Raw genomic sequence first — 26331 nt, 5'->3', positions numbered from 1 at the left:
TTTGCATTTGTTAAACGATTGGGCATTCATCTCTACGATAGACTTTTGTCATCTTTCACTTTCTCAATCGTTTACACGATTGTTATTCCTCCAATCTCTTCCTCTAAACAAGTCCACACAGAGCCCCACACTTATGGATTCTCACACCGAGAATACCAAGATAGCCATTGTGGTGGTGTCGTACTCAACTCAACTGATAACGATGTTTTGGAGGTCGTCCGTTAAGTTCACAATGTTCATGTCATGGTCGCTATGATCGTGTTGTGTTGCGGTCGTAGTGTTCGAGCGTTCGTGTGTTGCAGTCTTAGAGATTGAACAAGCGTTCATGATCGATGGTGTTTGAAGATGAGTCTTCAAAGGTATGATAATCCTTCCCTTGATCTTTGTTAAGCATGTCGTAATTTCATATGTTGCATGACCAGTTAGTTTTCGTTTCTTGATTGTAATTGTATATGTTCAAATACGAATGGAATTTGGAACGATCATTCCATTGCTCATGGAAATCCTCATGTTCGATTTCCTTCAATAACTAACTTATTATATATACATATAACTATATGTTATATCATATATAACACATAACCTATAGTTTTATATTATATTAAGTACAATATAACCTATAGTTTTAATTATCTCATTAATGTATGGTATCTAATATAAATCTCATTTATATTAAATTTAATTATATGAATCCAATTCACATAATTAATATTTGAATCATATTCAAATATATATTTCCTCTCAAATAAACTTTATATTATAATGTATCAAATACATTATATTAATTATATTATATATAATTACATATAATTAAGTTAAATTAATTATATCACATATAATTAATTTCCTTAATTAATTTGAACGATTCAAATTAATCCAAAATTATTCTTATAATTCTCTGTTGAGCTATAGAGGGGATCTTATGGACCTGTAAATTGAAGCTCTAGTGGTATTTGAATAATTAATTGAACATCTTTTATTAAACTATTGAATATCTATTAACTATCGGTCACTCCAATAAAGACCGATAGCTGCATTCTTTGCACTACAGATATATTTTTGTGTCCATTGGATTTAACCAGTCAATAGTGCGATGACCCTTCACAAATTGCTCGTAAGTACAGCTGGACCAAAATTACCATTTTGCTCCTGCAGTTACATCTAACTCCTTAAGTACCAGTGATCCCTCTAATGAACAATAAATCATAGTCCAACTATGACTAAATCCCTCTCGAGCCAAGAGAGGGTGTGGCGCCACATTGTTCAAGCCCCAAAATCAGCCCTTAAGGGGGCAATTTATTTACTTACCCAGGCATTAGGGAATGAGTGAATTCCGTCTTGTATAGCTGTGTTCCTAACTCCCCAATTAAACGAATCCCTAAAATCGTAGGCTTATTAAGTCGGTGATCTGGCCACTCTCACCCACACAAATCAAATGACCGCCTTCATAGGCAAGAGTTTACCACTTGAAGATTCAGGTCATCCTGGTGAAATGTAAATCTCTATTGTTAATGGTATTATATAATGAGACTAATCATTTTGTAGTTTGGTCTTATACAAACTCCTTTGTATAGGCCCGCTAACATGTCTCTACGTGAATGATCAGGATCAGATCATTTGTAGCACTTTATAACAATTGCACATCTACCAAACGGGTCATATTTGTAGTGTCACCAGGATAAGATACCCAGTCTTATCCATCTACTACAGTTCATTTAGGTTATCACTTAAACATGATCCACCCGTATGTCTCTACATATATGTTTAAGTCACAAATGATAACATTGGATGTTAGTTTATTGGTTTGTGGGTTAATGCTACTAAATGTCAAATAAAACATCTCATATTTTATTAAATAAATACATTATTTGTATATTACAATTACAAACTATAAGACCCACGAGATTTAGAACATCAACCCTAGCAATCTCTCACTTATCCTAAAGCTAGTGGAGTGTACATCATAAAAGTCATACTAATATACAAGTATACAAAACAATAAACTAGGGTGTAATATGCGCCCAGTACAACATCTCTCACTTGCCTTAGACTAAATGTGGCCTATCTCATAGACTTATACTATGCAGGTGTCACTCAACACCTTAGACGTGAGGGCTTTTGCAAATGGAGCAGTAACATTGTGCTTTGAATTTATCTGCGTGATGACCACGTCCCCTCGATGCACAATCTCTCAGACGAGATGATACTTCCACTCCATGTGCTTCCCGTACTTGTGACTCCTACGCTCTCGGGAATTAGCCACAACACCATTATTATCACAATAAAGGGTGATGGGTTTAGACATCTCTATAACTATTTCCAGATTTGAGGAATTTCTTGAGCCACACAACTTTCTTAGCAGTTTCACAAGCCGCTACGTACTCAGCCTCCATAGTGGAGTTAGCAATGCACCCCTACTTGCTGCTCCTCCAAATTACTGCCCCTCCATTAAGAGTGAACATTGATCTTGATGTGGATTTATTAGAATCCTTATCAGTCTAAAAATCAGAATTCGTGTATTCTATAAGGATAAAATACTTAGAACCATATACGAGCATGTAGTCCCTCATTCTTCATAGATACTTGAGGATGTTTTAAACGGCAGTTCAGTGATCAAATCATGAATAATACTGATGTCTACTGACTATCCTCTTGCATAGCAGATGTTAAGTTTGGTACATAACATCGCATACATCAAGCTACCAACAGCCGATGCATAGGGGATCTGTCTCGTTTTCTCAACTTCTTGAGGTGTCTTAGGACACTGTTCCTTTGATAAAATAACTCTATGTCTGAAAGGGAGTAAACCTCTCTTGGGTTCTGCATCGAAAACTTGACAAGCATCTTGTCTATGTACGATATCTGAGACAAGACTAGCAATTTGTTCTTTCGATCTCTAAAGATCTGAATGCCTGGAACAAACTGCGTCTCTCCCAAATCTTTCATTTGGAATTAAGTCTCTAGTCAATTGTTAATTTCAATTAGTAGACCTACATCATTCCTAATAAGTAGGATATTGTCTACATACAACACTAAAAAAAGCTACTGAACTATTGATAATATTTTTATAAACATAAGGCTCGTCAACATTCTCATCAAAGTCATAAGGTTTGATTGCAGTATCAAATCTTATATTCCAAGATCGAAAAGCTTGTTTCAATTCATAAATGGACTGATAAAGCTTTCAAACCTTTTACTCTTGACCTTGGGTTATGAATCCTTCAGGTTGCTCCATATAAATGGTCTCCTTAAGATTGCCATTCCAAAAGCAGTCTTGATGTCCATTTTTTAAATATCATAGTCATAATATGAGGCAATGAACAGAAGATCCGAATAGACTTCAACCTGGCAACAAGTGAGAAAGACTCCTCATAATTGACTCCCTTAGCTTGGGTACAAATCTTTGCCACAAGTCTAGCCTTGAAGGTTTGTACCTTCCCATAAACACCCTGTTTTTCCTTATAGATCCATTTGCAACCTATAGGTTTAAGCCCATTAGGTTGATCTACACGATCCCAAATAGAATTGAAGTACATAGATTCCATCACGAGATCCATAACTTTAATCCATTCATCTTTGTCAACATCCTTCATCACCTTCTTGTAAGACAGTGGATCCTCAACATCTCCATTAGCAATAGTTGAGGTTTCCGTTAAACTCATATAACAAATAGATGAGTTTGCAACCCTCTCATTATGTCGAGGCTCCCTCAACGCTTGAGGTGGATGTGACCTACTAGATGAACCAATTTCAACAACTCTTGTTGAGGTATTGGGTTCTTCAACAAGAGTGTTGAAGGCTCAGTAATCTTATTGGAAAGTTCACTCAACACAATCTTACTGCGAAGCTTATGCTCCCTCATGTGATACTCTTCTAAAAAGGTATCGTTTGTCGATATAAACAACTTATTATCCTTAAGATCATAGAAGTAACCACCTCTCATTCCTTTAGGGCAACCTACAATTAGGAACAATTTTGAACGATGTTCCAATTTCTTAGGATTTGCCTCAAGCCCATATGTTGGACATCTCAGATCCTGAAATGGTGTAAACTACCTTTACAATCATTCCATAATTCCAAAAGTGTTCCAATAACACTTTTGGGACGGAACACAGTTCAAAATGTAGGCTACAATTTGTACTACATAACTCCAAAACAAGTGAGGTAGGGAAGCATAACTCATTAAAGACCAAACCATGTCCAACAAAGTTCAATTTCTCATTTCTGATACATCATTCTGCTGAGGTGTACTATGTGCTGAGAGTTGGGATACAGTTCCATGTTCTATCAAATAATCTTGGAATTTTATATCCAAATACTCTCCACTTCGATCAGATCAAAATGTTTTAATGGTTTTATTTAATCCTCCCACTGTCACAACTGGGACGATGTATCTATTTTCAACACGCATCGTCATCTCCCCAGCCTCCAGTTGTCGCTAGGAACTAATTCCTTGAAATGAACCACAAAAGTGGTTAGTGACACCTGAATCTATTATCCAAGTCGAATCATCATTCTCCACTAAACAAGTCTCTAAAATAAGTAAATCACATCTACCTTGCTTGGGCTTCTTCTTTTATGTCAAGTATTTAGGTCAATTCCTCTTTCAGTATCCCTTCTGGTTGTAATGAAACAAATTCCTTTTGCAGTCTTGGCATTCTTACCCTTCTGGATAGCAGCTGGTGGGTTAGCTTTCCCCTTTCCATCTTTCTTCTTCTATTACTTTTTGGTGCAGAAAGAATAAGTCACAGACTGAGTTCTAGGGGTCGAACCTCCATAGAACTTCTTAGAGAATGAAGCAACATTTGTCTCACCCTTTTGTTTTTTGGTTTTCATCAATGATTGGAAAGTTTGTAGCTCATTGAGCAAAGTGGTCAGGTTGTAGTCAGTCTTGTCCATAACAACATTGTTGTGGAATTGTAGGAAACTTTTAGGTAAAAATTCCAGCATGAAACTAACCTGACTGACTTCATCAATAAAGACCCATTCATCTCCACCACGTTGAAATGAACCATCATATTGAGAACATGTTTTCTAATAGATGTCCCTTCTTGCATACGGGCATTGAAGATGTTTTTTAGAGTATCATGCTTGAGTTGTATGGACAGTTGTCCTAACATCCCCCGCAGGGACTCCATGATTTCACTGGGAGTGATCATGGGTTCATGTTTCTTGACAAGACTTCAGAAAGGCTTACTAAGATATAGGCTCCGACCTTTTCATTTGCCCGTATCCAACGCTAATATGCCTCCCGAACGTTTCGAGGAGCATTTTAAGCAGGAACAGGAGGACAATCCTCTATTCGGACAAATCTCAATCATTAATGATCATATTGTGTTGATTATATTTTTCCATGTAGTGTAATTTTCATCATTAAGTTTGTCGGTGGTGAGTAGATTTATTTTTGTGGAAGTCATTATAATATTTATATTATTCAGAACCTTTGTCAAATTTGAAGCTTTGCTCAGCTCGTCAGTAGGGATGGCAACGGGGTCGGGCTAGGGCGGGGATGCACTCCCTATCCCCGTCCCTGTGGGGATTTTTAGCCCCCGTCTTAGGGAGTCGGGGTTGGGGAATTCCCATTTGGGGATTCGTGTCCCCGTGGAAAAAAATCCCCACTTTTTATTTTATTATTTTTATGATTTAAAATTAACTAAATTTAATATTTATATTGAAATTGTAAATTTTACCTAGGACACTAGTATTATTGTTACATATAGTTGTTTAAATTAAACATTACATGTTTTTTTATTATAAATTAATAAAAATTAAATTTATTATATTAGATTTTTCAAGTTAAAAAAGAAAAAAAAAAAACTAAAACAGTACAATATATTATTATTATTCTTATTCTTATTGTTATTTTGTTGTTGTTATTATTATTATATATTAACAATTTAAAAAATCGAGGCGGGGACGGGGCGAGAATTCCCTTCCTGTCCCCGATCGGGGACCCAATTTAAATCCCCAGTCTGACCTCCGTCCCCGATCAAACCGGGGATTCTCCGCCCTGATCAGGTCAGGGACCCGACCCCACGGAAAATTTTGTCATCCCTACTCGTCGGTTCAATTCCCACATGATGCAACTTTAGCATTTTTATCCTAGTTTTTTCCCCTTAATTTCTCCAACTTTCCGTTTAGCTTCTTTTTGTTTTGTTTTTTTTTCAATATTAATATTAAAATTAAAATCAATTTTTAAAAAGTTAATTCTATTCTAAATTTTTCAATCCTATAAATACACATATAAATAATTTTTAATCTTTAGTAAATCATTTATGGAAAATTAATTATTTTAACTTTAGTTTTATTTTACGAAACTTTAATAAATATTTCAAATCTCATTATTTGCTTATATATTTGGAACTTTTATAATTTTATAATAAATATTACTAAATTTTGATACTAAAACAATGTATTTGTATTTATATAAATGTTTTGTAAATTTAATATTTAAAATTTCAAAATTGTGCAAAACAAATCTCTAAAATTTTAATTGTGTTTAATAAATAAAAAAAAATCTAACGAATTCATGAACTTTCAATTTTGTATACAATAGGTTTCAAATATATTAAATAATTTAAAATTAATTATTTTATTAGATAAAAAATTAAGTCGATATCTAATTTAGCCTTAAAATTTAAGTTGGTAAGTAATAAATAATATATATATATGGATAGATACATACATACATGCATACACACAAACATACAATATAGTTTATTACACATAAAGTTAAATTTATGTATATGATATAACAAATAATTCTCAGCATTTTGATTATATATATTTTTGTGTAAGCAACCTATTGGATATGATAGGGTTTACAAAATTGTCCGTGGGCGGGGAATCCTCGATTTGACCAGGGATGGGGTCAACCCAAGGACCTCTTTAGGATCCCCGAATCGGGGACGAGGCGGGGATGGGGAGGATGTCCCCACCCCGTCCCCAACCGTGGGTCCCCCCACCCGATTAGGTTTTTGAATATTTTTCTATATATATAATTAGATTTTTAAATATTTTTCTCTCTATATATATTAGATATTTAACTTTTTACATTTAGTTTAGTTTTTAATTTAGCCCAATCTAGGCCAAACTAAAGTGTCCAAGTCCAAACCAAAGATAATTTTACCAAAAATAAATAAATAAATAAAAAGTCCTCATGGAAAAATAAAAGGAAAAATGGGGAATCCCCATCCCCGTCCCCACCTTGAAATAGCGGAGACGGGGATAAAATCCCCCATCGAAGATGGGGATGGGGAACCATCGCCGCCCCATCCTAGCCCCGTTGCCAACCCTAGATATGAACATGAAAACCAGAGAAATCTATCAAACACAATAAAAAAAAAAAATTATGGACCTACTATATACGTCTTAAAGTTCACGGACCATATGTAGAATCAAATTTAAAAGTGCATGAGCTAATTTCCAAATCTTATATAAAATTGTATCCCGACATGAATTTCTGGATTCACTACAGGGTGTAAATTAAGAACTTTGCAAAAGTTCAAAATTTAAATTTAATACCATCTTTGTAGTTTAGAGGTGTAAATTAATATTTTTTTTTAAAAAAAATTATTTATACATTTATCAACTATAATAATTAAGATGCACACTTTGAATTGCGTTTTAGTTGACAAGTGTAAATAAATTCTAATCACAAACAAGAGTGACATGGAGTTGGAAAGGGATTTTTTTATTGGACAATATATAGTCAACAAGGGACACGAGAGTGACATAAATGAATGAATATTATGAGAGATTGTGTGAGGTTGGCTTTGTTTAATTTTAGTTTTATGTCAAACAAACTTTACTTAAAAGGCATCTCTCACCAATCAAAGTGCCACAAGCCTTTGGTCAAAAGAGAGAGATGTGTGTGGCTGCTTTTCTATGCTTTTATGTTGTTTTTTTCTTTCATAAAGCTATATGTGGTCGGTTACCAAATTTCAATCCTCCACATACATCTTTTTATTTTTTTTTCTTCCTTTTTTTTTTAGTGTAATTCATAGATTTAATAAATCTAAATTGGTTTATTTTTGAATCCGTGTGTAACTATTTAGTTTTTTAAAATTAAATTTATGAATACCGCTTTTATTAGATTTGATTGCGTGGGTATTAAGTTTTTACAAGATATTAATTTGTATAATTTCAGTATATATAAAAGACCGAAACTAGTAAAGTACAGAAAAAAAAATCCTATTTTTACAAATAGTTTTTAGCCTACATGTTTTTAGCAAACAATTTTCGAAACTACCCTATTTTTATACTTAATTTATAAACCAACCACTTGGAAGGATTTGCATAGCATAAGGAGAGAAAAATTTCCTAGTCATGGATTCAATATTTCGTTCGGTATTCTCACTTTTTCCATATCATTCTAGTATACGAAATTTACAATCTTCCTTAAATTTTACAACCAGGAGTAGGATGATAACGAGATTCAATATTATTTGGACTCATTGTGTGATCTATAACAAAGTGGGACAATCCATGGGTTCTCCTAGGTTACACAATTGCAATTATGTGGCATACGATCTTGCTAATCATGCCCGAAGACATCAGTTGAATTTGAATTGGTTGGAAGATCACCCCGTGAATAGATTCCAGTCTAAACGTTAATAGGTATTGTTCTTAAGTAATTGGTTTTGTGTCGTAAATTAAATAAAAACTTAATAAATAAAAAATTAATATAATAAGTACGCTAATATTATTTAATTTTAGTGTATTATTATAGAGACCAGCCATCTCACACTTTTATATCAATATTATTTAATTTTTATTAGAATAAACCCAATTATTTCCTTTGGGGAAAGAAAAGGAATGTGCCATTTATTAATTGAAAAAAAAACATGGAAGAAGAAAGGCCTATAATTAAGCCACTTTTGGATATTCAATAGGGACCCACAGATAACATAGAGGTGAATCTTACCGAACTCTATTCCTCCTGTGACTTTAATTAAATGGCGATTTGAAATTTAATTTGACCATTCTATTTTATTGTGCCACCTTATTTTTTCTTTTCCATTTATTTATTTTTCTCCTCTCCCTTCCTTTCACCCAAAAGTCCAGCTGTGACCTTGAGATTTTTGCACGTGACAGTTGGGATTTTTAAAAAAATGTCCACTATTTATATATTATAATGAATTTTGTTATTCACCAGTCAAAATATAAATTGGAAATATATAAAAATATCTTTAAACTTTCAAAAAATTTTTTTAAAAAAACTTTTATGCTTTCAAAATGAGTTTAGAAAAATACTCTTACTATTAGTATTTTCTATAAAAAATATCCCTAAATTTTTAAAAGTTGAAAAAATACCTTTACTACTAGTATCTTGTATAAAAAATGTCCCTAAATTTTTAAAAGTTAAAAAAAATACCCTTAAACTTTAAAAAAAATTCAAAATTATCCTAACCGTCTTACTTCTCTATTTTCCATATTTTTTCTTACATCCCTTCTTCAATACCTTATTATTCCTATTTTTGTTAACGCTTGTTTATAAAAAAATTAAGTAAATAAATAAAATTGCATACTCCAATTAATGTATAAGGACAATAATAAGAAAAAAGATAATAAAGAAAGTATCCAGTGATTTTAGGACTTAAATGTTTTAACAAAATTGTACATTAGTAGTTAAGTATATGTTAGTAGCTAAATACATTTTTTTATTTGACTATTTATCGTTTTGGTCTGTTTTAAGCATAGATTTGAACTTTGAACTTTTGGTGAAATTTTATGTTTTAATTTAAAATTTTGGTTGATGAGAAAATGGGTGTAAGTTGAGATTTTGAAAATTAAAAAGAAAAGTAGAAGTATCTATATGAAAAAAAAAGAGGATATATGTATTATTTGTTTTAAAATTAGATTTTTTGAACTTAATAAACCTTCAAACAAATTTATCACCTTATTAAGAGTAGGAGCATTTTTAAGCTTAAAGTTAATTTTGCAATGAAATATTAACTGTTTTTGTTCATATACTAACAGTGAAAGTATTTTTGAACTCTTTTTTTTTTAAAGGGTATTTTTTAGACTTTTAAAAGTTTAAGGATATTTTTTAAACAAAAGTTTAACGGTCTCTTTCAGAACTAATGACAATGGTATTTGTGAACTGTTTTTAAAAATTTAAGAATATTTTTAAAAATTGAAGTATATTTTTAAAACAAATTACAAAGTTTATGGATATTTTTTATAACTTAACTAAATATAAATTAAGATGATGGTTGGTTTTTCTCACTTATGTTGAAAAAGAATAACAAGTTGTGTTGTTTTCTAATTTTATTAAATGAAATTTGAATTTAATTTCGATTTGATCTTTTAAGTGATATGTATCACACATACATACACATATGTCTTGCATGCCAGCTAAATATCAACTCTATACATTATTAACCAAAATTCACTTTCTCAAACTAAAATATCACATTTCAAACTGCAAATATCAAATAGAAATTAACTTTCGATCTCTAAGACTAGAGGTGTAAGTTTTGAAAACACACTGACCAGATAGAAAACAGGGTAATTGTTTTAAATGACAAAACTGTTGGAAATATTTTTAAATATAGAAAAATGTCATTTTCTATTAGACACTGATAGATGCTGATAAACCTATCAATGCCAGTGATAGATGTTTATAACTGTCTATCACTGTTGATCACGGATGAACCATGACATTTTACTATATTTATAAATAAATTGTCTAATTTTTCTATATTTAAAAATAACCCTAGACAATAAGTACAATTTTTAAAAACCAAAAATGGGTTTTACCATAGACTTCTCATTAAAATTAGAGTGACTACCTTGGAATTTGTTAAATTTAAACAAATAATATTTTAGATAATTAATAGAAAAAATTGACGACTACAATTATTGTAGGTCCCATCCGATCATCAATAAGAGTGTTTTGAAAAAACTAAGCCAAATTTTAAAACTAAAAACAATTGTTTTTAAAATTTGGCTAAAAATTAAAGTGCTTAGTTAGAAATAATGAAAATGTGATTAAACAAGCCTAATTTTCAATATTTAGAAATAAAAATGAATGTCTTATTTGATAACTATTTTATTTTTTAAATTAAATCTATAAAACATTTTTTCCGTCTGATTTTTTTCTTGTTTGTTATATTCTTTATGCCACTATTTTAAAACTAAAGTCAAGTTTTTAAAATTATTGAAAAAAGTAATTATCTAAAAATATATATTTTATTTTTTAAATTTACTCAGAGTTGAACTATTTCGTTCTAAAAAAAAAATTAAAACCATTATAAAAAAAATTCACGGACGTTATTTATTTATTTTGGAAAGGTAAACAGTATTTAAATTTGGGAACTTGTAATTGTTAGCAAATTTTCATTATTTGAAAAAAATTGTGATAATTTTTAGACCTATGTTTTCTTTTTTCTTTTAATAACCAAACCTATGGGCCTTTTGTTGACTTGTTTTCGCAAGAAGGTGGTGATGCCACGTCAGCAGCAACGATAAACTGATAATGGGATTAGAGATAACTTGCTCTGCAGAGAACTCGCCGGTGCGGAGAAGAGCGGCACATAATGGCGGGAGCTTTCTTCCGTTTGAAAACCTTTTCTCCGATAGCCATGGCCAACGCCGACATCGAACTTTCGCTTCAACTGCCTCAGAATGTACGCAATTCTAGGGTTTTAGTACTCGGAGGCACTGGTCGAGTCGGAGCCTCCACTGCCACTGCTCTCTCCAAGTTCTGTCCAGACCTTCAGATCGCCATCGGTGGTCGCAACAGGTGATCCTTCTGTGTTAATTTGAATACCGCTACTTTTACTTCCTCTTAGACATGTTTTAATTTGAATTTCTTCGCCTCTGTTAATTCCTGCATTTCGAAGTCGAAACTATCCGGGATTTCATCGTCTAGAACTTTGTTTTCACAAATCTAAACGGTTGTTTATTGATTGTTAGTCGACGACGATGAGCGTTTTCTAAATTGACATTCAGAATGATGTAAGGTGTGTACTGTGATAGGGCAAAGGGTGAAGCTATAGTCGCGACACTCGGGAGAAACTCTCGGTTTGTGGAAGTTGATATCGAGAATGTAGAAATGTTGGAGGCTGCTTTGAGAGGTATACTGATTCTCCTGATTAATTTATGATTTTAATGTTAGTCTTTAGCCCTATTTCGTTTCGTGTGTGAAATATGAATCTCCCAGTCATACTGTGGGTTTTCCATATTTAAGAATTGGTAAAGTTCTCAACATCTTTTCTTGTTTCTTTTTCTTTTTCCTCATTTCAATGAAGATTCAAACTAGAAACTTAAGCAGTCAAATTATGATTCAATTCGGTGGTTTAATATTCTCAAAGGTAAAGTTGAACCCACGAGGAAATAATATCATACACAAAGTTTTACCTTCAAGGCTACGACAAGAGTTGTGTGAAATGCAAGATATCGCTCTTCAAGGATTTTTCTTTCTTTTTCAAATTTTGAATAGCGCCATCTTTTCTTTGTTATCATCATTATTGTGAATTCTTTCTTAATTCAGTTGCCTATTTATGGAAGTTCCAACACACATGGACACACCTACACCTGTTGACGCCCTTCTATTTTTTTGTTTATACTGCACAGTTGATTCCTTTTTTTAAAGTTTCAGCTCTGAGTCTCTGACAAATAACATGGTATTGTCTCTAGATGTCGTGTATGATTAATTTCATTGTCTTTTCTTATGTTGACTCCAAAGACTGTCAACCGATCAGAACTTTGGTGGTCTTTGAAAATATCATGGTTTATTTACAATAAGATTGGTAAAATGGCATACAAGGATTAATTCCTCATCCCTTTACTTACTTTTATTTTCTCACCATGTAATTTTATTGTAATAAATGATTCTTTTGTGGTCTAAGAATATTAAAAATGAAGGTATTCTTTATATATGTAAATACATATTTGAATTTTTTGTTTAGTTGCAGATATCTTCATTTATGATATGTCTGTCTGAATCAAAACACGTGCAAACCTTGCACCCGAAACCAAAGGTGTTTAAATGTCTTTAACATTTTTCTACCAAGGGCGCTTAACTGAAATCTGTAGCTGTCACTACAGATGTGGATCTTGTAATTCATACGGCTGGACCTTTCCAGCAGACAGAGAAGTGCACTGTACTTGAAGCTTCCATAAATACCAAGGAAAGAGCTGCATTTGCATTAAAAACCTCTCTTATATGACCATATATTGATGAATTTATTTGTCTATCTGCAGACAGCCTATGTTGATGTTTGTGATGATACAAACTATTCACAAAATGCAAAATCTTTCAAGAATAAAGCTATAGATGCAAACATTCCAGCCATTACAACTGCTGGCATTTATCCTGGAGTGAGCAATGGTATATAATATCCACGTTCTTATTGTGTATTCCTATGTGGATAGTTCCTACTATGTGATGATGCCAAGTCCCCTAAACGTAATGCACTGTTTAACCAATTCCTTGACCCTGAACATAATGTAGCAAAGATATTTTGTAAACTAATGGGCCAGTAGTTATAGGTCGAATTTTAGTTATTAATGGGAAGTAAATGCAATATATTCATGTCTATATTTTTGTCTAACTGATAGTCTTTTCTGTTGCACCATGCCAGTAATGGCAGCAGAGCTTGTACGTGCTGTGAGAGATGAAAGCAAGGGTGAACCCGAGAGGCTAAGGTGAAGTCCCTGATATCACGTGGCTGGTCAATAAGCCTCTTGACTAATAAAGCATAATTCTCCTCGTCACTTATAATTCAATATTGTATTGGTAAATAAGGTGGTAAACAAATTCCCATTGCCAACATGGGATTAAAAATTTATAATATTTTGTTCATTTTGTATCTTTCTAGTAGATTACGGATTTTTTTCATGAGGAGTTTCCATAGTTTCAAGATTTTGTATGAAAATGGAAGAAAACTAGATCAAAAGATTTCGTTTTTGAATGCCTTCATCATATGTTTTATATCATCAAGTACCTATTTCATTTTAAATTTGTTATGGAGGCAGGAAAGGATTTACACTATATCCTTTTTGGTCCATTTTAATTTTGTAGTATTTTGGAAGCAAAACCATGCCATGCATACTATTTTGCATGATTTGGGATGATTGTAAAATGTTTTGGAGATGTTCCAATTATTGTCTACGTTTAGAATCTTAATGTCTTCTTTCTTTGCGAGTTCATTTCAGCAAAACTTTCAGTTAAAGTAGAAAACTTTGAAGTTGTTCATATAACTAAATATAAAAATTGATGTGATGCTCTCTCTTCAGCAACTAAATGTAAATTCTTGTCTCAGATTCTACTACTACACTGTAGGCACTGGTGGTGCTGGCCCAACTATATTAGCTACCAGTTTCTTACTTCTGGGAGAGGAGGTGGTTGCCTATAATAAAGGTCAGTATCGACTGAAACTTGTGTGTCTGTCTGTGTTAATATGTTGAATATGAATTGCATTCTGAGTGGCAACTGATGCACCACACATGACCTTGGAAGCAGGGGAAAAGCTCAAACTAAAACCTTACAGCGGAATGCTCAACATTGACTTCGGAAAAGGAATTGGGAAGAGAGATGTATTTCTGCTGTAAGTTCATTCTACTTAGCAAAGCGTTGATTGTGCAATATTTCACAAGTATATATTGATTTACTTAAACCAATCATAGGAAAGCTCTTGGACAGACCTACAGGCTTTTATAGTTGAAACTGTGTATATCTTACAATAATCATAGGAATCCATTATCTAAATCTTAGAGTCATATATTATTCACAGAAGAGAGAGAATTGTGCATGGTTCAAACTGTGGTTTGCCTCATGTTTTTTTTGTTCTTGAATTTGGGTTTCATTTATTGTGGGGGTTTTATTTCCCATGATGTTTTTTGAGAGGAGAAAATGAGGTAAACAATTAGTTTGTCTGATGTTTGGGTCATCGGTTTTAATAATGAAATGCTATGCAGTTCGTGTTTCAAAATAAATCACATTTCACTTATCTTTTCGGTGATGTATCTTGACAAAGACGAGACTTGCAGAACTCTTTTAAATTAAGCCGATGGTTTCAACTTATGGTTAACTGAATATTATTAATGGCCCTCCATTCCTTTTATCAACTTTAACGATTGCAGTGTTGCCTTAAAAACTTTAAGGATTGCAGTTTTTGCTTGCTTGGTGATATACTACATGCAATTGACGCCACTTGTGGGGCAAATTGACTTCTTTGTTTTGAAACATTTAAGTTGCATCTTGAGTAAAAGTATGTTTATTTCAGGAATTTGCCAGAGGTAAGAACTGCGCATGATATCCTGGGAGTGCCGACAGTCAGTGCTCGTTTCGGAACTGCACCATTTTTTTGGAATTGGGGAATGTTGGCCTTGACAAATCTTCTTCCTTTGGTACGAGTTGAATGATCTATTTTTAACATTAACTGCTGAAATCAGCTCTTGCAAATTTTATGTCCGAAGTTAACCCCAAAGGAAGTCTTTCCTGCAACCGTTCCAGCTGCTAAATAAATTTATTAAACTTACTGTGCGTTTAATTGTGACTTTCTATAAACAACACCGATTTTGAAGAAACCTCTTACTCTGCCTTACAGTTGATGGATACCATCGTGCAAGAATATGGAAAGTTTTCTATATAAAATTATCAAGAACCAAAAAATATACAACTTACCTCTCCAATCAAACATCACCTACAATGAACAAGGGCTCCTATACCAATCGAAGATTGACTGAATGATGCAGGAATATTTTAGAGATAGAAGCAAAGTTCAAAATTTGGTTCAACTGTTTGATCCTTTTGTTCGAGCACTTGATGGTCTTGTTGGAGAGCGTGTATCCATGAGGGTGAGACACCAAGTTTCTTATGAAGTTTGAACCTACTTGTTTAGAAAAAGTTTCCTAACACTTTTCTCTTTTTATGTAGGTTGATTTGGAATGTTCGAATGGGCGAAGCACTGTGGGTATTTTCAGTCATCGGAGACTTTCCCAGTAAGGGTTTTCCCCTCCTCCCTTTTTAGGGGGTGTTCGGGCTAAAAAGTTGGAAAGTAGGGAGTTTGGAACTCCACTCCTTGTTCCGCCCAAGGAGTATGTAGGTCCCACTACTAAAAAAACATCAGTTTTATATCTTATATTAACTCCTAGAGCTAACTCCTTACACTATGGGCTCTAGGAGTTTACAACTCCACTTATTCGCCCAAACACCCCCTTATTCTTCTCCTCCTCCCCCTCACGAGGCATTCTCATTCAACTTCCAGTTACCTTTATGCAATATTAACTCCATATATTCTTCAAATCTTGAGTTATCTTTGAATTATCAATTCAGATCAGTGGGGTATTCGACAGCTGCATTTGCTCTTGCTGTTCTTGAGGGAAGCACACAACCTGGAGTTTGGTTTCCTGAAGAGGTATATACAGTATCTGCAATATTTACCCTGAAAGTTTATCATTGGCTTTAAAATTAAACACATCCCTATATAGCCCGAAGGAATAGCAATTGAGGCGAGGGAAGTTCTTCTAAGACGTGCTGCCCAAGGGACAATCAATTTTGTAATGAACAAGTACGATGAATGAACCGATTCCATTCAGTACATATCTTGATTAGTACTTCAGCTTTTGCTATTATCATAATCACCTTTCTTATTTCTCAACAGGCCTCCATGGATGGTTGAAACAGAGCCCAAAGAACTTGGTTTAGGAATATATGTCTGATATTCCTCATGGATCTTTCATTTATCAACTTCCTAGTGTTGCACCCAATTGATGGTGTCATCTCTATGTAAAAGTGAGTTCGGGATAGTATTTACTATTGTAAAAAGTTATTTTAGCCTGTTAAAAGCACTTTCCAAAATTCTCAAAAGTGTTTGGTCTAATAATCAAAAGTTTGAAAACATTGAAATAAATACGAGAAGTGCTTAAAGCATTTAACCAATGGTTTGTCCAAAAATATTTTTGAAAAGAGTCCTCTCAAACTCACTGTAAATTTGACCCGACTCGTAATTTGATTTTGCTTTACCAGGTTCTGGAAGTAGTTGATTTACGAAGAATGCCCTTTTTTGTCTGATTTTGATTAGATCAGGCTACTTTGTGCATAGCAGATGAGGAGGTGGAAATTCATGTAATTTATGTAAGTGTATGATTTCTATGGGCATAGTATAAACTAGAGATTGAATGAGACTTTTGTGATACATTGTATGTTATGTTTTAGAAAATAGAACGAATCTCCCTTTTTCCTTGCTTCTAAAAAAGTATGGACATACATGATTTTTAAATGGTTAAAATCACTCCATCATTCAAAATCAATTTGGATAATATGAAATTTCATTTAAAAGTATAAAATTAAATACTAAATTAATTTTAAATAATTAAAAGCGTTCAAAAATATTTTTTGACAAGCGATTATAACAATTTCAAAATCACTCCCAAACATAATAGTAGAGCAACCTTGCGTTCACTAGTGAAACTTCATTTTTATATGTTATGGAGGTCACGGGGGAATGACATAATTCAAAAAGTTCATAAGGAAGTATTTGGGAGGTGTCATGAAAAACAACTTTGCCTAACATGATGCAATCTTTTCTTCACTTGGGGTGTTCAGAGCACAAGTTTGGAATAAAAAACATGAGAATTAAATATCTAGAGGCTTATTTGAGGGAATTTTGAAACTCGGAAATCATAAATGCTTGTGTTTGGGGTGCAGGGTTTGAAAGCCTGAGATTATGAAGCATGTGTTTGGGGTGTAGGCATAGTGGTTGTTTTATGAACTATATAATCCTAAATTAATTCATTTGGTTCATTAATTTCCAAGACTCTGAATGACAATGATTTAGTTATTTTAATATAAAAAATAGTTTTTTTTAGTAACAAAATAACAAAACTTTGGAATTAAGTTTTATAACAAGTTCAATTTGCCATTAAATTTCTAATTTATCTCCCTTTAAATAACAAATCTATCTTTTGATAACAAAATAATAAAGTTTGAAATTTATTTAGCTAACAAATTTATAACAAAGATAGTTTTGCTTTAAATCCTTAAATTATCTATTTATTTATTTTTCTTGTAGTCAAGAAATGAATTTTATCTTTGAGGTTTGTATTTATAGCATTCTTAATAGGTGTGATAAACAAATTTGATCAACCCAACCTAACCTGTACGATTTGGGTTGGATTGTCAATCCTTTCGTGTTGGGTTGAGTTTAAATATATGAAAATCTTATTCCGAACACATGTTTGATCCACTCTACGATCTGAAAGCAAGATCTTGCAAAATAACCATGCAACGCCTAGATTCGCAAGAATGGCTATATAGGTCAGGGGATCAGTGCTATGATCACTTTGAGTTATGCTCTCAATGTGTATACTTACTGATGAGTTGCTATTCAACCATAGATCGGGTTCTGGGTTCTTCCCTTGAACTCCCCGAGCGGGGATAGATAGAGAGGGAGGACAGAGCTTTTTTTGGTTTTTTTCCCATGTTGTCAAAGAGTTGAGCAATGGTTTTTTCATGTTGTCAAAAAGTTGAACAATGAAAATAGATAGCGAGTGCCTAATCGAATTGATCGGGTCATGTTGGAACAAGGTTCAAGTTTACCCATTTGTTAGGATGCCTCAGCTGCATACATCACTGCACTTCCACTTGACACCTATTGTGATGATAAATGACTCATTTCATCGTGACCTTCTCTTGAATTCTCAAACCTTTCGTTGCTCCATTTTTGTAGGGGTAGAGAACCCATCACTGTCTTGGTTGTGCAACCAGAGGCTTTGGAGAAGTCGGAATAAGAGAGCACTCATTTTGGGGTAGCTTACTGTTAGAGTTAACAACGCGCATGCGGAAGCAATTGGGATTCTAAGTACTCTAACTACATTAATTTTAGGATTAAAGAATGCATCATAATAAAAGGACAAGGTTTGAATGTACATAACATTTGTAGAAACTCAAAATTAGCCCAATCCTTTGATGTTTTCTGATCACGAACACTTCATGGACTATTACTAAAGTCTTCTCCACTATTCTCCGGTCTTAGAACGAATTGTGAGATCCAATTTTGTTACTAATTTGAGACGAAAAGTGAATTTGAAAGAGTTTTGGTTGTATGATTTTAAGAGAAAAATTAAGCATCAAATGCCAAAAATCATCAACCTCTCTTCAGCCAATTTTCCTTCTCTTTAAAGAACCATGCAAAATTGAAAGCCCAAAAATTGACACCAAATAATGCACTAATAAAAGGGATTAGGTGTTAGGGTTAGTGGAAAAAGTGGAATAAATCCACTAACCCTAATATTAATTTAATTTGTGATTTTTCAAAAATTAAAATGAATTTTAAATAAAATCAATTTCTTTTAGAATAATTTTAAATAAAATTATATAAAATTAATTAAATAGTCTACTTAATTAAATCAATTTAATATTTAATACTAGATTAATAAAACACCAACCTGAAACATGAATCCCTATTCATATAAATAATATTTAATCATATTTAAATATTTCCAAATCTCGTTATTATTTAATTCAATAATTAAACTATAAATGCTTACGCCAATTATATCACATATAATTTAACATTTATTTCCTAAACTGAATTTGAACTTTTCAAATTCTCTCATCACACTGTCCTAAGGTTTAGTCCAATATGAGCTAGTAGGGGACCTATAGATTATGAGCTCCAACGATGCGAGATTAACAGATTAAACTCTTTAATCTAATTAACCAATATTCGTTAACTATGGGGACACTCCACTAAAGTCCAGTAGCTGCACTCTCCTCAATGTAGATATATTTCTGTCACCTTGACTTAACTATGATTAGTAAGTCGATCCTTCACAGGTTGTTCGTAATTACAGTTGTATCAAATTATCAGTTTACCCCTATAATTACATTTTGCTCCTTAAGTTCAATCGATCCTCTAATAAACAATTGGTTTGTGGTCCAACCACCAAACCAAGTCATTCTCGAGCCAATGAGAGGGCGGGACCCCTTGTTCAAGACCCGTAGTTAGCACTTAAGAGAACAATCTATCTACTATCTCTAGACTTGGATAAGAGTAAGTTTCATCTTGCAAGACTATGTCCCTAATAGAGTAAACTAACATGCAACGAAAAAAATAAGAATCAATAAGCACTATAATTACTTAATTTGAGTTTAAAAAACATGCAAAAAAAACAATTTCTGAGAAAATGGCTTCAGAATGTTTACCTTTGCTAAAACTGAAATTTATGCTTCTCTCCCCATATTCAACCTCCAAATTGACAGTAGACCATCAAGAGGATCTTCTCTACTATCCTTTAACTTGGATTGAGAGGTGGACTCTCAGATGAGATCAATTTTGTGAAGGGAGAAGAAGGTTTTTGAGAGCTTCAGCAAAATTTTTGGAGTTTCAACTTGCATGAAGATTACATCTGATCAAATTAGATATATATAAACCAGTTTATCATGTAAGCACTCAGCATATTGACACATCAAGAAGCTGATTATAAGTGGGTTAGGTGTTTATTAAGGGATTAATCCAACAAATATTGGATTAATCCACAAACTCTTATTTTACAAATTTTTAATTTCATTTTTCAAATTAATTTTAATTGACACTAAAATTAAATTTAATAAAAAAAGAAGTCTGAATTTCAATTTCAAAAATTGAAAAAAATGTTTTATTTAAATAATTAAGTAAATAAATTTATTTATTTAATTAAACAATAATTTAATATCAAATATTAAATTAATTGAACACTTAATTTCTACATGAATCCTATTCATGTTAATTAATATTTAAATATATTGATCTCTCCGATTTCGTTCAATTTTAACAAAATTAAATGTTTTTAATTGTATCAAATACAATTATTCAAAACCCTAATTGAATTTGAACATTTCAAATCCGCTCAATTCACTAATCCAAGATATAATTTTACGAGTTAGTCGAAGAACCGTATGAATCTACAGATCATGAGTTCCAACGATTTGAGATCAATTGACTAAACTCTTTAGACCGAATTAATCAATATTAATTAACTACCGAGACACACCACTATAGCTTCATAGTTGCACTCTCCTCGTTGTAGATATATTTATGTCAACTTTAACCATAATTAGTAAGTTGACAATTCACGAGTTGTTCGTATTTACTACTACGTCAAAATTATCATTTTACCACTGTAAATACATCTTGCTTCTTAAGCTCTCACTGAACCTATTGAACAATTGGTTTATAGTCCAACTAATAAACCATGACCCTTTCGATCATGAGAGGGCGGGGCCTCGTTGTTCAAGACTAGGAATTAGTACTTAAAAGAACAACAACCTATCTGCTAATCCTAAATCGAGTAGGAGTGAATTCCATCTTGCAGGATTATTTCCCCAACTATTTATCCGGTCTTATCCCAAAAAGGAAGGCTTATTGAGCAGTGCTATTGGACTACTCTCACCTATGCAGATCAAAGGATAACCCCCGAATAAACAAGAGTTCATAGTTAGCTTAGGATTAAGATTGAGTTACCCTAGGTCATCAAATTTGAAATAGTCAATTTTAACAATAAACGGTCGTTGTAAAGAAAAGTGACTATTTTGAGGCTCGGTTTTATGCAAACATCCTTTGCGTAGGATGCCTTCACTCGCATGTCTTCAAATGAATGATTTTGAGGTCACATAATTTGTATCAGTATACAAAGTGGGCTGCATCCAATAGTATTACCGGGATGAGATACCTAATCTCATCCATGTACTTATGGACCATTTTGGCTATACACTAAAACTTGATCCACTTTTATATCTCCACATAAAGTTAAAATATTCATATTATAGCCATGATTTTTTTTTATTGAATTTTTATAATAGAATGCAATATCAATGACAATTTATTGAATAAAATACTCAATAATATTTTTTATTGATAAATAGAATATGTTTTTAACATTTATGAACTACGAATTTTAGGACATTTCCAACAATCTCCCACTTGGACTAATACTTCAGTGAGTTACAAATATACAATGTTGAGAAAATAAAGAGAAAATACAATAAATTAGGGCATCTATGTACCTTTGACATTCTCCCACTTGCCCTAGATTATGAAGCTCGTAGTCCTAGTCCAACCAGGTGGCCCTCAAACACTTTTGCCTAGAGGGCTTCCATAAATGGATCAACAAGATTATCTTCTGAGGCTATCTTCATGACTATCACGATTTCACGGTGTACCATCTCCTTGATGAGATGGTACTTTCTTTCGATGTGTTTTCCATGTTTGTGGCTTCTTGGTTCCTTTGAATTGGCAACTGCTCCACTGTTATCGCAAAGATGCATATTTGGAACTATTTCCAAATCCGTCAGGAATTTGCATAGCCACACTGCTTCTTTAACTGCTTCACATGTAGCTACATATTCAGCTTCCATTGTGGAGTCAACGATACAACTCTGTTTGATACTTCTCCACACTATAGTTCCTCTCTTAAGAGTAAAAACTGATCTTGAAGTAGATTTTCTAGAATCTACATCAATTTGAAAATCAGAATTAGTGTATTCTGTAAGGATCAAATCCTTAGGCCCATACACGAGCACATAGTTCCTCGTTCTTTGAAGATACTTGAAGATGTTCTTGACAGCAGTCTAATGATTATGTCTGAAGATACTTGCTGTTATTGGTCTATATCTATGGACACGGAAATATATCTACAATGAGAAGAGTGCAACTTGGGTCTTTAATGGAGTGTACCCACAGTTAACGAATATTGATTAATGTAGTTAATGAGTTTAGCCAATTAATCTCATATTGTTGGAGCTTATGATTTGTAGGTCCATGAGGTCCGCTTCCTAGCTCGTAAAGGGAATTGAGGTAATTATGTCTTGAAAAGAGTTTGAAATGTTCAAATCACTTAGGGAAATAATATAACGTATAATGGTAGATTATAATATAAAGTTTCTATTTTAATTAAACTTTATAATATAAATTTAATCTTGGATATGATTCAAAATTAATTTATGAGAGAATTAAATATTTGAAGGAATTTAAATATTAAATTAATATGAATTAGATTCATATTAAAATTATAAATTAAAATTAATGCGTATTAGATACACATTAAAACTATAGGTTATGAGAGAAATACAATTGAATATGATTCACATGTAGGTAAATTAAATATTTGATATTTAATTTGGTATTGATTAATTGGAGAATTAATTAATTAATAACTTAATTTAATTTAATTTAAATTAATTTAAATTAATTTAAATTAGTTGAATTAAAACTATAGGTTATGTGACAAATGTTTCATTTAAATGAAATCACTAATTAAATTAGATTTAATTAATTAATAATTAATTAATAAAATTAATTATTTTTTGAGACAACTCCCACGCATGGAGTTATCAGAAACATGGGATAACTCCCACGTTCCTACTTTCTCTCCCTAATTTTGGTTGATAAAACCTTCAAAACGTATTATTTGCAGGGAGTGTGCTCTTCTTCACAAAATCATTATGTACGCAAAAATTCTCTAAAAAATTCTCTTCATCCTTCCCATAGGTTCCCACAAACCAATACAAAAAATTCTCAGAGAATAGGTAGCTCGGGGGATTATGCTGGGAAGTTTAGGTAGCCTAGGTATAAGAAAATTGTGTTTGGAGTGTAGGTTTTGGAAGTCCAGGTTTAAGAAGCTTGTGTTTGGAGTGCAGGTTTAAGTAGCATGGGAATGAAATGTAGATTTGTAAATCTTTAGCTTGTGAAATATTTTCTTGTATTTCATCAATAGTTAGTGTCACACCCCCTCCCAAATTACCTATTTAACCCAGAGGAGATGTGAAAATAGCATATGCGAACCCTCTTATGACATCTTCTGTCAACTGAACCTGTAAAACATCATAATCATCACAGAACTCAATATAACTTATCATTATATTATATTATTTCCGCATCATCACTCAACAGATGTCTTATTACAGACCAAACCCTGACTCTAAATTTGTAGAGCCTAACTAATTATCGTCCACTTCTAGACACACAACTGACTATCAAACCCTTTTACAATGGTGGTAGATTGAACCATCTTTGTCAAGCAACCCACAACCCTGGAATCCTGGAACTCTTATGCTATCTGGAGGGAGGGGGGGCAAAAACATAGGCAAATGTGAGCTGGGAAGCCCAGTGAGTGGCATACTTTAGAAACATAAGCTTTTACCATATAAATCTATGATTTCAAACAACTTTTGAAAACCATATTCAAATGACTCAAATAACTCAAAACATATCTTCCTTCTTGAAAAATATATAACACTTCTAGGTTTTAAAAATATTATGTCATAAAACATGTAAGTCATCATAATGCATAAAACTTTGAAAATCACAAATAGAATTCTTCACCTCATAACCTTAGTTGAGGAGAGTCCTTTTGTTCAATCACTCAACGTCGAAATCCTTACTTGGTGTGGAGTAATCTCGACACAAATAACGTCAAACTGTACCTACATGCACATGGTAATGACTAAGTATTGCCATACCTTATGTACTATGGCCCGGTTACCTTCTTATAGTCCTTCAGTATCAAGTTTATCATCATAAGCCAAACACCTTCTCATCGTCCTTCAGTATCGGCTTCCTCATCACATCATACTAGTTAAAATTCCAGGAAAATCGTTCAATTTTAAACATCAAGTATTCCACTCAAACAAGCCTTAATAGCATTTACTGTAATAACTAGCATGAAATAAAGGAATGTTGAACAACATATGCTTCATGAAACTCAGTTAGAAAATCTTAAGCCATACGTCCATACGTGTCTTTTCATGCGTTCAAATAGAGCTTGAAGATATCATGTAGAAAATTCATCATAGAGCTAAAGCTCACATATACCACTTCTTAAAAGAAAACATCTTTAAAACTTAGCAATACATACATTGGGCTCATAAGAGAAAACATTCTATGAACTTATTCTTCATAAAACTCTTACACATTTAACTCCATCCTTTAAGAAAACGTATACATGTTTGAGTACTAACTCATACAAAAACATGCTTTTGAAGCATTTATCAACATTCTATAAGTCATTTTCAAACATGCTATGACTTGAAAACTAGTGAAAGCATTAAGTTAAAATACTTTAAGAGTTAGAAGCCACTCACCCTTAGTTAGCTCTCTTCTTAGCCTCTTAAGCCTTGAGTATCCTTAGGCCAATGCATACTTCATTCATTCTATGACATAGTTGGCCACATGGTATCTATTTGGACGCATGGTAGGCGTTGATGTTCAATCTTGCAGCCACTGCTGTCTCAACGCCAACCCTTTCTGCTTACCTTCATTTCACAACACTTACAGTATCATTTACAGCTCGAATTAGACAAAACTTCCTTCATGAAATTTGTTAATAATTGTCTCAGAAGTCTTAACCTAAAATTTAAGCTTCTAATTCGTCCTCTAGATATCAGAATACTCCAAATACCTCATACTGCTCTGTATGGTTAGAATTCTGACCTTTCTCGAGTTTTCTTCACTTTTGGGCATTCTTCTGGTCAGATATTCTCATGGCAGTCCAGGTTTGTATTCTAACTCAAAGGGACACAACATAGTTGAAGATCACCTTCTTAGCACAAGCGAAATGCTTACACCACTTGTTTCTTTCAACCCTAAGTCAGCTGCTTGCTTCTTCATCTCCTAAATCCCAGGTTCAATTTTCAGAACATATAACTCGAAATCTATTCATTAAAATTCGAGACTTCCTTTTATGAACTTCTTAAATATGATTTTAACTATCTTATCTCAAAATTGAAGCTCTCAAATCTTCTAAATTGCACAGAATTCACCAAAAATCATGGACTGCTCGATTGGACTTAGAATCTGCACTACATTGAATCTTCTTTGGATTTTAACATCATTTCGTGGGAGTTTCTTTTCAGCAGCCCCATATATTCTTCCTCTCTCACTCAGCTTTCAAATGGAGGTAGAATCTTTATTTTGGTCGAGTAAAAAGGGCCAAACTGATCTCTTCTTATTAGCCCATATATATAGAAAACTCTGCATGAATTCCCAGCCTTTATATCTTGCCACGTAACCTCCATAGCTGGACTTTTCCTCAAATTTGGCTAAGTATCATGAAGCCACCTCATGCTTCAGCCATATTAGATGTCTTTTACTGTCCAAAACATTACTTCCAATGCATAGGGGCTTGCTTCAATGCATGGAAGTTCCTTTGCCTCCAATGCATCATTAGGTTTCAAGCTTCTCATCGCATGACTTGTCTCTATGCCAACTTTGTTCCTATGGCAAGCCATTCCAACGTACGGATTGCTTATTCCTCAAGTTCAGCTCCTTAAAATGAGATTCCCTTACTTCATAACTTGTTTCCTTGGTCCTTCAATGCATGACAGCTATCCACACATGG

General features: G+C 33.0%; 1 protein-coding gene across 4 annotated transcripts; it reads left to right on the top strand.

Annotated features, from left to right (window-relative positions):
- Positions 1–11435: 11435 nt before the first annotated feature.
- LOC120089463 (Saccharopine dehydrogenase) lies at positions 11436–17265 on the top strand. 4 transcript variants are annotated; one of them, XR_016523915.1, is made up of 14 exons: positions 11436–11749; positions 11986–12083; positions 13057–13139; positions 13213–13339; positions 13593–13656; positions 14274–14371; positions 14474–14558; positions 15237–15360; positions 15709–15810; positions 15890–16054; positions 16289–16370; positions 16444–16523; positions 16617–16747; positions 16982–17265. XR_016523915.1 is itself a non-coding variant. In XM_039046944.2 (13 exons), the coding sequence occupies exons 1-13, from the start codon at positions 11544–11546 to the stop codon at positions 16672–16674; spliced, it is 1272 nt and encodes a 423-aa protein (XP_038902872.1). In that variant the 5' UTR covers positions 11437–11543; the 3' UTR covers positions 16675–16894. The 4 variants fall into 4 exon arrangements, 1 of the variants encoding a protein (XP_038902872.1); XR_005485182.2 differs by having other exon boundaries at positions 11437–11749; positions 15890–15954; XR_005485183.2 differs by lacking the exon at positions 16982–17265 and having other exon boundaries at positions 16617–16894.
- The last annotated feature ends 9066 nt before the right edge of the window (positions 17266–26331 follow it).

Source organism: Benincasa hispida, chromosome 10, assembly GCF_027475165.1.
Source record: "Benincasa hispida cultivar pf3 chromosome 10, pf3_genome.v1.1, whole genome shotgun sequence".
Taxonomy (NCBI): domain Eukaryota; kingdom Viridiplantae; phylum Streptophyta; class Magnoliopsida; order Cucurbitales; family Cucurbitaceae; genus Benincasa; species Benincasa hispida.
The sequence above is the reverse complement of the archived record's forward strand: the minus strand, read 5'-3'. Positions and strand labels throughout refer to the sequence as shown.

Bases quoted from the DNA above. Each gene is read 5' to 3' on its own strand.
- LOC120089463 (XM_039046944.2), top strand. From the start codon at position 11,544: ATGGCGGGAGCTTTCTTCCGTTTGAAAACCTTTTCTCCGATAGCCATG. The intron at 15,811-15,889 runs GTGAGACACCAA...CTTTTTATGTAG, and splicing joins GAGAGCGTGTATCCATGAGG to GTTGATTTGGAATGTTCGAA. The intron at 16,524-16,616 runs GTACGATGAATG...ATTTCTCAACAG, and splicing joins ATCAATTTTGTAATGAACAA to GCCTCCATGGATGGTTGAAA.